This window comes from Bicyclus anynana, chromosome 1 (genome assembly GCF_947172395.1).
Source record: "Bicyclus anynana chromosome 1, ilBicAnyn1.1, whole genome shotgun sequence".
NCBI lineage: Eukaryota > Metazoa > Arthropoda > Insecta > Lepidoptera > Nymphalidae > Bicyclus > Bicyclus anynana.
In genome coordinates, this window is record NC_069083.1 from 18343911 (window position 1) to 18356015 (window position 12105).

Genomic DNA, 12105 nt, shown 5'->3' on the forward strand with positions numbered 1-12105 from the left:
AGATACAAGTAAACGAAAGCAGAACGGTAGCGCGCCAGAAGCACATCGGTTTCCTACATGGCGCCATGGAATTTTGGAATGCAATATTTTAAAACAAGATAATTGAAAATGAACAAGAATTCACGTCAATTAATATTATCACAAGTGAAAGGATTTATATTATGGAAATCTTGAATTTTCGCGGAACCCCTGAGGGCTTTTCATGGAACCTCCGGGTTCCGCGGAAAAACTTTTGGAAACCGCTGCTCTGGAGAGTACTTTAAACCGTCATATTTATACGTTTGTAACGTACGCCATAGGTTACAAAATCAGCTTCCCAACTCTGGATTGCTACTCCGTAGATCAACCTTAGTCATGCCATAGCTCAACCAGTCGCGAAGCTGATGTGGTGGAAGTCGATAACGTTGAGGTCCCAAGATGCTGGAATGGCGACACGGCACTAGAAATGCTGTGTTGGTCTACTCCCCACCAGGTGGACTGACTACTGGACTATCCTGCAGTGGTTGTCCATTCCGTTGGCTGATATGATGATAATTATTAGAATTATCACGAGATCAACTATGCTACATAATACCAAAGCCTTTTATCACTACTATTAGTAGTAGGGCTCTTTGTAGCAGAGCTCGGGGAAGTACTACTGCTCGTTTTGTCGCCAAGCAACGCTATACTCCGCGCCACGAAACAAGTCGCGTAGACGCGGCGCTCTTTGTCATTTGGTGATGGCGGTCTTCTTGTACCGAATCGTAAATCTATGGCGGTCTTATTGTCTTTAATTGTGTGTGTGGCGCTGTCAATTGTAATTAACTAACTGTAACATAATAATATAGTAAATGAGCTTTCTATAATGTGAATTTACTACTACGAGTAACAATGACCAGTAGTTACCCACCTAGCGTACGTACAAAATTAATTATCTGATGTTAAATTCAACTGTGTATAAAAAATAATAGTTTATTAGAAATTGATAATACATGTATATCAGTGACAATTATCAGTTAGTCTATATGTCTATATAACATAGACAAAAAATTATCATGCTCTACATAACATAGATTAAGATTATCATAATATTACCTCAGGTTCACATACTAAACTATTGATCACTTTGAAGTCGCACACCACTTCATATATTTATTTTTACATACTTTAAGAACACCACTAAATGGGCACTGAATAAAAAATCTAATTCTTGTTTACAAAATTAAAAAAAAACCATACCAATCTACTTAAGAACCTCCTACTTTTTGAAATTGGTTAATTAAAATAAAACAACTAATAGTTTTCTAACATACCTGTATTAGAGAAACATTTATTTTAATAACAACTGTTTGTAATTGTAAGGCAAAACAAAATGGAATACTCATGTTGAAGGTGGCCTTGCCATTAAATTAAATAAAAACTACTATCGCACAAACTCCTAATTAAATCTTACTGCTCATATACAGTCTCTAGAGCAAGTTCAGGTTTGTCATAGCCAAGCTCTTCAGGGGTGTCAATTCCAAGTTCGGTGAGTGTGGGTTTGATTTCCTGGATGATGTAGGGGTAGATTTCAGCCACCTTGTCACCACACTTTTCTTTGCAAGCTTCAATGAACCTGTGGAAAGTAGATGTGTTTCAATTCATTGACTATAAACAAAACCATAGTTGAATTAAAAAAAACAATGTTGTCTGTGATTGAGAAATGTTTGTACATATTAAAAAAAAACTGTGCTATCTAGGGACACCCAAACAAAGCAAAGATTTATAGTATAACACTTGTAAAAGTGGTACTCAGTATAAAGTCGCTAAATCCGACGCTTAGAATGGATAGATTAGAGTGGATGTAGATATAGATATAGAGTGGATCAAACACAATTTATTAACCAACTTCAAAATAGGAGGTTCTCAATTCGACACATGTGTTTTTTTAATGTTTGTTACCTCGTGTCATTTGTTAACCAATGTTGAAAATTCTTTTTTTTTTAAAAAGAATATACTTCCAGATTGGTCGCATTTCATTTTCATGAAAATTGGTTTAGTAATTTTGTGTTAAAATCATAATAACTGAAATATGTCACTGAAGTTAATTGAAATATGTTTAGTTGGTTCCACTTTTATGTTAAAAAGATTATAATGTTTATGTTACCTGGCTGTCTCACAAGGCAGCAATGTCAATACCAGTTTAACGATAATAGTTTAATCTTGATAACAGTTACAGTAATATCAGTTCAATATGTCCAGGTAATAGGACTGTATTTTAGATAACATTTTTTTACCAAGTAACCAAATAGAAACCTCTTTTCTTAGTCAAAAAATAAACAGACTAACCTAACAGCCAGGGCGTAGTCGTTCACCCTCCTGCAAGCACGCATGGCTGCGCTTATGATCTTCGGGTCAGGCACCAAGTCCATACCGCACAGGTCATTCATTCCCTTGCGAATCTCCCAGCCATCAATATCTCGTCGGTTGAAGAATGCTTCATACCTGAAATTTTAAAAATATTTTATATGCTTTTACAACTGTACTTGTATGTATTATCCATAACAATTTTTTAATGTCGATATTTCAATCCAGTTGTGTTGTTTTATCGTGGTATGTACCCGTTTAAATAATATTCATAATGAACAACCACGAAATAAGTTTAAAATAATTAAATTGTATTTGTCTGTGATAAATGGGAAGTAGTAATCATATTTAGGGAGAAGGATAACAAAGGTAAACTTTTTGAACCGTGCATCCTTCTAGAGTCCAGAAGTTTCTTGGTAATTAGACTTTCAAACAAAGAATGTAAAAACAATTTGTAAGAACTAAAGAATTTAGGGCCACTATCAGGAAACTGAAGTAGAAGTGATCACACACTTGGGAGAAATGAATGTTAATGTTCACAGGTAAACTAAAAAGAGCGACAGCTGAGGCAAAGATAGGCGTGCTTTAAAGCCTAACATACACACCACAACATATATCGAGAAAAAGAAAGACAAATGTCAACCAATAGCAGCACACTCAAATCGCTTTCTCTCTTTCATGGTGTTGGGACTAAAGGGAGAGCTATATTTTAACTCTACAACTATTGGCTAACAATATGTCTTTTTCTCTTTTCAATTCAAGATATGTTGTTGACTAATGATAGGCCTACAGGGTAACTAGACATGAATTGCAAGAAGGCACAGTGGGAATTGGTAGACATCAGTGGAAAATATCCTAATAGTGGTTCATATGATGTTTTTGCTTATTTGTTATTCAAATAATTATAATGTATTTTAGAATATATATCTATATCTATAACTTTATCACCACAGAGAAGTACTTTTATAGCCTGGTCTCGTGATAAGCTCTAATGTATTGTTTCACCTAGGTCTAGGACCAAGGAGTTAAGTTCTAAAATGTGTATATATCTTCATTAGTGTATATGCAAACCAGAACTGCAAGGTATAGAAATATCACACAAAAACTACTGAAATAATTGGGTGTGTTTTAGAGATAGCCTGAATTAAACATACTTTTAACTTGATCTGTTAGTTTAGTATGATTTCATCAATAACTGTGACATAACTGTCCAGTAGGCATTAATGTACATTTTCATATTGACGCTACTTGTTGTAGATGTGTAAAAAAATAAAGATAAAAACCTAACCTAACCAAAAAGTTGTCTACTAATTAATAATAGAGCTTTTTCAGGGTTCAGATTTTTAAGATCAGAGCAAATTGGAATAGCTCAATATTCGCAACTTTAGGACTCTGCATAGTATACTAAATTTAATATGATAACAATATGTAAAGGAGAAAAGATAACATATATTCTGTTACATAACATTAATTTTTAACACTAACCTGGCATCGAATTCTTCGTCGGATTCCTGGGGACCATCGTGCGATCTCCTCACAGCATTGATGGCGCATACCCTAGTGGGTGAAACCAGAGATTTTTTTAGTGCATTTACTAATCTACCTGAAGTGGATCGCAACATTTTTATTCAATTTTTCCTTGCGCTGTACAAAATCACGATAACAAATGGCTGCTGAAATTTGAAAACCATAGACAATTTGACAGCTGTATCGATTTTAATAACCACAGACGACAAATGAAGATTTTAATGTTTACCCACAGATTAGATATAGAGATAAAAAAATATTGAAAAAAAACACTTTAGTAGATATTAGGATATTCGAGCCGGTGGCCCGTGCCCCGAGGCCGCCGGCCGGTTCTTAACTCATGACTCATTTCACTAGACAGACCCGGATTTTATGATGCTCCAACTTCCAGAACATTTTTTTTATAACGCTTACCTAAAGCTATTTACTCTGGTGAAATTTACACGTCGGCCGTAGACCTAGACCGGCGTTCCATTAGAGTCCACCTACAGAAGGCAGTTAACGTTATAGGCAAATGGTTCCGCCTCTGGCGGATAGAAGTCAACCCAGAGAAAAGCGCAGCCGTGCTTTTCACTGGCAAACCGGTCCTCCGAAAAAAAACCCGTAATCAAAGAAGTCTCCCTTTATGGAGCTCCCATCCCCTGGCAATGTACTGCCAAAATACCTGGGCGTAACCTTTGACAACCGCATGCTTGCTTCTCCATGCACATCAATAAAGCGTGGAAAAAGGTTGCACTGCAATGCACCGCCTTTACGCAATGATAAACAAAAAAAAAATTGCACCTCCGTTCAAAGCTAACGCTTTATAAAACCACGACTCGTCCGATCTTAAACCTACGCTAGTGTAGTGTTTGCCCACCGTCCCAAAACTACCTATAAGCCGCTCCAAACATTACAAAACCGGTTTCTGCGACAAATTGGGCGCACCGTGGTTCGTACGCAATAACGACTTCCATTGACTTTCTTTATTTTTCTACTATCTTTATTTCAGCCTTCGGGTCTCATCAGGCGAAGCTTCTGCGCTCGCCCAAACCCCCCGGTGTCACCGTAGTGGTCCCACATGGAGCCATCGGCACACGAACACGAAAAAAAAAATGGTGAAATGTTTTACGTTACACCATATAACACCCACCCATATGTTACACACCATGTAACACACACACTCACTTACACTGACGCAAAGAATTTAATTTATTTACTGATTAAGCGTCATCGCCTTGATGCTTTGGAAAAAAAAGCTGTTTTTTTCAAAATACAAATCTTAATTTTTTGCAAGATATTAATTTTATTTTTTTAAAAAAATATCAATTATAATGCAACACATAGGTCTAAATCATTAGGATTTAATAAAAAGACAAATGCCTCATGACAATATTATCGTATATTAAGAAGGTTGGTCCAATAACAAAAAACAAAATATAATTTGATAAACACAGTGGCATAACTATAGGGTGGAATGGCAGGTAGAATACCAGGGGCCACCAGCATGATGGGGTTTCCAGACAGCAAGGCTACAAACTCATAAATTTATTATTATTTAAAATTATTTAAATAATAATCAACACTGTGACCATTATTCTGGAGCCCCAACCAATAAACTTGCCATAGCTCTCAGATGGTAGTTACATCACTGGACAAACAACAATTTATGTCAATTAAACCTAATAATACCAAATACTTATAATAAACAAGAAATAATAATAAAATAAACTGATAAAATTGTCGCTTACATAAATAATAATTAATTAATTACATAATATTATGAATTGAACTACAAGTTACTTCAAACTTTTCGTTTTCTCTTTTTCTTATGTGCCGTGATACTCTCTTGGCCGCTATCTTCTTCATTGGAACTAGCTGTCGAGCTACTGTCACTGTCACTGCTTGAGGAGCTGCTATTGGAAGAGCTATCCGAAGCTACTCCTGTACCCTGACTCAAGTCCATGCTACTTGCGATCTTATAAAGCTCTGGATCTTTGACTTCTAGTACTTTAGCCCACTTCTTTGAAAGCTTCGGCCGCCCTCTCACTGTCTTGTGCCAGACAACTGGGAAGTTGGTGCGACTGCAAAAGTTCTGCGTCACAGCCACAGTGTCATCTAGATTGAGAACAACGTGCCACCAACCGCCAGGGACAAACACTGTCTCACCAGGCTTCTGAAGGATTTCAACCTGAAATTCAAAGTTTTAAGCAATTTGTATTTAAGACAAGACTTTGTTATTTCCTTGGTTATTCAAAGATTAAATGTTTGTTATTAAAAAAATCCTTGTTTATTTTGTCTATTATTATTGAGACTTTAATGTTGCAACTTAATAATGTGTTTTGAAAGAGTTACTATATTTTTACATACAATGACTCATTACCATATGAGTTATTTCACAATAAGCAGTACTGGGTCATAAGAATAAACAAAAAGAGATATATAAAACGGGTTGATGATGATGGTCTAAAATACTAGTGGTTACATGCACAAATCAAAAACAATCATACTGGTTTATATTCTTTGGGCCAGGAATCCAGTTGAGTCTTAGGATAAATAAGTTTGAACCAAGTAATAGCTTCATCTCTCTGTTTACCGCCCATCAGTCCAGTCACTTTTATCAGTTCTCGAGGTGTCTGGGTTGGAAATAAGCACCATCTCTTGTGCCCAAAGACCAATGCATTCCAAGCACTCGTACCCAACGGGTCAATATGTATACCAGTACCAGACCGCTGAGGCCCCATCACAAACCAGCGGTAAGGTGGGCGTCTCTCTTCCCCGCAGTACTTAAACAAATCATCCCTAAAGTATAAAGGTACTTCATAATCTTCCAAGAGTTTTTTCCTTCTTGGATGTTCTCCAAAACTGCTATCAAAAATATAAAGAGGACTATCGTCAATCGTTGTCCTCATATACTCTATGTAATATTTCATTTTCATTTTTACACTATAACCTTCATTGTCTTCTCCACACTTGAATTTTTGGTTGCGATACTTTTTGGCGAGTCTGTCTTGCGTCCACTTGTGATTGGCCCGCCAGTTGGTCTGAACGTTGGTAATCACAACTGGCTTATAAACTTTTTCATATTTCTCTATAAACTCCTCAGGAGTGCACTCGGTTTCGTTTATTCTATCCACATTGTCCTTACATTTTATAAACTCTTCAAAATTATTTGCATACTTTAAAGCTGTCCATTGGTATTTGTCTGCCAACTCTGAAAGTTATTGTAATACTTTAATATAAAATGCAACAACATCAATCTGGAAGAAATCGCTACTCGATAAGGCCGCCTTTTGTATGATCTCTTTTTAATATGTTTTTATTTCACTTATATTTGTTTTTGTGGTGTGCAAATAAAGAATATCTATCTATCTATCAATGACCGAGTCTTTTAGTCCCGAGAACTTCAGTTTGGAAGCGTGACGCCCTCAGACTATTCTAGAACGTGTTGTTTAGCAAAATTTAAATTAGTAAATTACCAAATTTCCACGGAAACATAAAAAATGTTATCCCACAATTTAAATTAAATTAACAAAGCATAAAAACGAGTTTCTAAATCATAAATTGAGTGCACTCTAGAAATTTACAGTGGACTCAATCTATGAATACCTTCATACCTGGTCGGGCCTTTCTTTTGATTTCTTTGATACGTTTTTTAGCTTTGTGTGATAATTTATATTCAGTATCCATACTTATTTCCTTAATTCCTATAGATAGAAATATTAAAAAAAATTAAAAACTATAGCCAGAAAGCTGAACAAATAGCATTTTTTTTTACGAATTCACAGAATCCACAGATTAATAAATAGATATTACCAAGGAACATATTATACTACAGAATCACAGATCATTATTGAATATTGAATTAAATACTATGTGACCCAGACTAGAGTTTGGCTAATGAAAATAGAGATCGAAATCTGAGGTTTGGGAAGTATCGTCTGTCGTATAGATCATAAACTTCATTTGTCGTCTGTGATCTCTAACAACTGTAAATTATTGTAATCTATGTTTCTTAATTCCTCCGAGGCTCAAGTTAAAAATAAATAATTACAAGTTATCAACTTAATTTTAAAGAATATTTAAAGCTATATACGGCAATAAATAGAAATAAATAAAGTAATAATATTTTATTTTATGTTATAAACTAATTAAAAGTCTACGTTTCACTAAGCGATCACCACAATTACGCCCACGACCAGAGTTTTTCCCGTTCCACTTGATTGCGAACAGTATTACTTATTATCTTAATTACGTGGTATCACATTAACCTTGCGAGCGTTGCAATTCTATACATAAGTAGAATGGGAGCATTTTAGCGTTAAAAAAAAAATTTAAGCTATAGTGCGACTAAGAGTAAAATTTAATAAAAATGGAACTAATAAATTCGCTGTGTGGCAATACCACATTTACTTTCATTATCACAAAGATCTGTCAATAAAGAGCAACTAAATTAATATTGATAGTTTTAACAAATTAGTAAAATCATAGTGGAAATTCGGATACAATAAATTTCATTTATTTTAGTGAGATTTACTTTCTTTTAAATTTAATGAATATAAATCATGAAATTCATACTCTGACACATTATTATAAAAACAAAATTGATTTACCATTAAAATAGTTTTAATAATTTAATTTTTCTAGGATTTTTTAGAATAAAGGATTTTCAAAACCGCGTTTAACATTTGCAAATTTAAATGTGAAATTATGAATGTCCTAACTACGATAAACGATCAAGCCGACCCACTTTGAAATGATGATTTTTATTATTTATAAGACTTGTGAACGAAAATGAATTTAACGACCTCGTTGTGACGTTTTTGCCATAACGACAGCGGTCTTTACGTGGAACAGAAGTATTTTATGTGTGTTACCTCATAACTTTATCATTTATTATCCAATTTTGAAAATTATTTTTTTGCTTTCCAGATTAGTCCTATTTGAAATTGTTAAAATCGAAATAATTGAAAAAAGTGGACGAAATTGTCCATACTGTGGCGTTTATGGTCACTATGTTTAATGTGTCCTAGACATTAGATGTTGTAAACAAAAAAATTGACCCGACTTCAAAGAAAATAACATCGTACCTATATTCTTTCTATTGATCGGTTTGAAGGCAGTGCCGAAAAAACAAAATTAACTTTAAGAGCCTATTTGGCAATGCAGCGCCTTCTGACTTATCAATAGAAACTAGAAAGGATTTATAGATTCTATGGTCGTTGTGATCGCTTAGTGGAACGTAGCCGAATATTCAAAGAGTTTCATTAGAACGATAATAATTTGTGGGCACGAATTTATTACATGGCAACAAAAATTAAAAAAAAATTGTGACCATTGAGGGCACTACTTGTGTTCGGATTATTAATTTTGGATTTTTAAGTTTTAACTGAAATAATTTAAAGATTAGTACATTTGTTTTTAATTTTTTCGTTCTAGATTTAATTAACAATCTTCAAATCAATTATATTTGTTACAAATTTGAATGAAGAGTGATTGATTTGACTGTTGTATCGAAACAAATTTGAAACGTTCCAGTCTGAAGTGTGTAGCTAGCTCGATATAACTGTCAATCTGGGTGTAGAAATTTATTTGTAATTTTCACCGGTTCTCATGTGCAATTTCCGAATGTGTTAGACTATTTTTAAACCACCATCCCTTGCGAAATAATGTTATTTAGTGTATGTGGTGTATAAAACTGTGCAAAAATGGATGAAGGCTCAATAAAAATTCAGTCCGGGATCAACATCAACATCAAAAGAACAGATGGTAAGTTCAACCTTAACTTGTATCCAATCAATTCAGTGTTGTAACACAGTTCCTGCTTTAGTAATACAGAATTTATAATTATTACTCCTTAATTCTGTTTGTAACCTCCAAGTTTCGGTTCATATGATTCACATACCTCGAGCGGCAAACATATGAATCAGACCACTTTTACTTGTGTATCGAACGGAATAAATCAACTTTACTTATTCTATTTCATATTTGTATTTCTCCTCGAAAATAGTACTAAAAGCCGCTGGAAAGTATGAAATTTAAATTCAGCTGTTTACAAAAAGCAAAGTAATTTTTCATGTTTACATAGTTTGTTACTTATTTTGCGCCAAAAAAATTATAAAAACACGCGCCAACATTGAGAGGCTTTTGGAGTTAAATTCAGGGAAAAGGTCTTTATATCAAGCATAGTCTCCAATATCCTTTTTATACTCTATATGTTTGTAATGTGGCGTAATAAACTATCAATTCCTGATTTATCATTTAATTTAGGCTTCAAATGAAGGCTATAATCTTGTAATTTTTTAAGCTCTAACTTATTGTGTCTGTGACTTCCCACACACACACACACACACACACACATATTTATAACCAGTTTTATTTCACATAATGCTCAGTTATAATGTTTACTTTAATTCTAAATTTAATATTATTGTGTATCTTTTTATTCATCTAAAAATTCAATGTGCAAAGTAAACAATACTGATATAATTCTAAATCACAGATCTCTTTTGAAACACAATGGGTGCTATGACATCTTGTTAAGATAAAATGACATTGCCGACTAATAGCTAAGATCTTCAGTTTATTTTTTATTGGTCGACTAAGTCTTTCTTTTTCTTTTCACATGGTGTAATGGCACGCAGCTTAGGCTCAATTGTATTGCTAGTTTGTCTTTACCAGTAGAGTAGACTATAATTTGTAGATCTTCACTAAAAGACTGGAATGTGACAGATTGTCTGGAAAACCAATGGATATTTAGGGGGAGGGGAGATTATCATGGATCATGGATGGACTAGGAGATAAACATGCCTGCCTAAAAATAATTATCTTACTCTTGAAGTGAGAAGTTTATCTTGTGTAGGGAGGATGAGGAAGGGGCATTATAGACATGATTGAGTAGCTAAGATAATCCACCAACAGAGTGCTCTTCAGTATGGCCTTATCGATTCTGAGATGCCTTACTATAGGTACAAACCATGGATTCACTGTGCGGGTGCCGGGTCCATCACGTGGCACCGAGAAACTCCGAGCAAAGTCCAGGATGTAGGGTTAAGTAATTCGTTGACAATCAATTAATACTCCCCTTCTCCGCTCGTGTTGTTCTCCCTGCCTAGCCAAATTTCATAAAATCCTATTAGAGCAGCTTTGGATGCCCGTTCTTCTAAAGAACTTACTGCAGTTCTAGAGAGGTTATGTTAGTCTGCCACGGCACAGTAAGTTTTAGAAGTATTTATGCTTAGTTTGTTTGCGCAAAAGTAAAAAGTCTGGTTTAGATCTTGAATTAGCGACATCTATTGGGATTTTATAATGTTTTTCATACTTATCCATTAATAAAGTCCAATCAGGTGAAGAACCTAGAACTGAGTAAGGCTTCCTAGACGATTATGTTATTGAACCTGTTTTGATGAAATTAGAATTAGCAACATCTGTTGGGATTTTTTAATGTTTTTCATACTTATCCATGAATAAAGTTCAATCAGGTTAAGAACCTAGAACTGAGTTAGGCTTACTAGACAATTTTGTTATTGAACCTGTTTTGATGAAATTTATTTGTCTTTTATTTGTAGTCAATCATTTTTGAGTTCTAGCTACTGAAAAGCTTTATAGCTTCACATAAAATTCGAAGAAGTACTCTATCAAGACATTCTGATGATTATGTATTTCTTGTCCATCAGGTGTTGTTTCCTCGTTTTGTCATATATCCACTCTAAGTTTGGATGTTTCACTGTTTCTTTCGTTAGTAGTCTGTGTATGGCCTGTGTTTGTGTCTTTCCATTGCCCGCTAGATTTTAGTCTGAGGGCTGACAAGATTGTTTCTTCTTTAATACAGAGGTGAAGGGGTGGTATTCCCAGTATCACCTCTAAAGCGGTTGTGGGTGTTGTGCCGATAGGGTCGTCGTCGTCATCAACCCATATTTGGCTCACTGCTGAGCTCGAGTCTCCTCTCAGAATGAGAGGGGTTAGGCCAATAGTCCACCATGCTGGCCTAATGCGGATTGGCAGACTTCACACACGCAGAGAATTAAGATAATTCTCTGGTATGCAGGTTTCCTCACGATGTTTTCCTTCACCGATGGAGACACGTGATACTTAATTTCTTAAAATGCACACAACTGAAAAGTTGGAGGTGCATGCCTCGGACCGGATTCGAACCCACACCCTTCGGAATCGGGGTAGAGGTCATATCCACTGGGCTATCACAGCACTTCTCTCCCATAGGGTATATGCTATTAAATATTATAAAGTAGTTAAGCTTTTAAACAGAAATAATAT

The 12105-nt window shown here is 34.9% G+C and overlaps 3 protein-coding genes across 4 annotated transcripts in view; 1 reads left to right on the forward strand and 2 right to left on the reverse strand.

Annotated features, from left to right (window-relative positions):
• Positions 1-1276: 1276 nt before the first annotated feature.
• Positions 1277-4017, reverse strand: LOC112048368 (cytochrome c oxidase subunit 5A, mitochondrial). Its single transcript, XM_024085866.2, has 3 exons — positions 3811-4017; positions 2308-2463; positions 1277-1594 (listed from the first exon to the last, which is right to left on the reverse strand). Exons 1-3 carry the CDS (start codon positions 3945-3947, stop codon positions 1429-1431), a joined length of 459 nt encoding a protein of 152 aa, XP_023941634.1. The 5' UTR covers positions 3948-4017; the 3' UTR covers positions 1277-1428.
• Positions 4018-5213: 1196 nt separating this feature from the next.
• LOC112048357 (bifunctional arginine demethylase and lysyl-hydroxylase PSR) lies at positions 5214-7640 on the reverse strand. Its single transcript, XM_024085855.2, has 3 exons — positions 7449-7640; positions 6342-7045; positions 5214-6022 (listed from the first exon to the last, which is right to left on the reverse strand). The coding sequence occupies exons 1-3, from the start codon at positions 7519-7521 to the stop codon at positions 5636-5638; spliced, it is 1164 nt and encodes a 387-aa protein (XP_023941623.1). The 5' UTR covers positions 7522-7640; the 3' UTR covers positions 5214-5635.
• Positions 7641-9155: 1515 nt separating this feature from the next.
• Positions 9156-12105, forward strand: part of LOC112048366 (kinesin-like protein Klp10A) — a 76957-nt gene continuing 74007 nt past the window's right edge. The window contains exon 1 of one of the 2 annotated variants that reach the window (XM_052883107.1): positions 9156-9600. In XM_052883107.1, coding sequence (XP_052739067.1) covers positions 9540-9600 — 61 coding nt within the window. In that variant the 5' untranslated portion in view covers positions 9156-9539. The remainder of the gene's footprint in view (positions 9601-12105) is intronic. The other variant, XM_052883114.1, reaches the window with a different exon arrangement.

Excerpts from the sequence above, each read along its gene's own strand:
- LOC112048357 (XM_024085855.2), bottom strand. The coding sequence starts at position 7,521 with ATGGATACTGAATATAAATTATCACACAAAGCTAAAAAACGTATCAAA. Across the intron at positions 7,046-7,448 it reads CAAAAGAAAGGCCCGACCAG|AGTTGGCAGACAAATACCAA; the intron begins GTATGAAGGTAT and ends AATAACTTTCAG. Across the intron at positions 6,023-6,341 it reads GGCCCAAAGAATATAAACCA|GTTGAAATCCTTCAGAAGCC; the intron begins GTATGATTGTTT and ends TTTGAATTTCAG.
- LOC112048368 (XM_024085866.2), bottom strand. The coding sequence starts at position 3,947 with ATGTTGCGATCCACTTCAGGTAGATTAGTAAATGCACTAAAAAAATCT. Across the intron at positions 2,464-3,810 it reads GACGAAGAATTCGATGCCAG|GTATGAAGCATTCTTCAACC; the intron begins GTTAGTGTTAAA and ends TTAAAATTTCAG. Across the intron at positions 1,595-2,307 it reads GACTACGCCCTGGCTGTTAG|GTTCATTGAAGCTTGCAAAG; the intron begins GTTAGTCTGTTT and ends TACTTTCCACAG.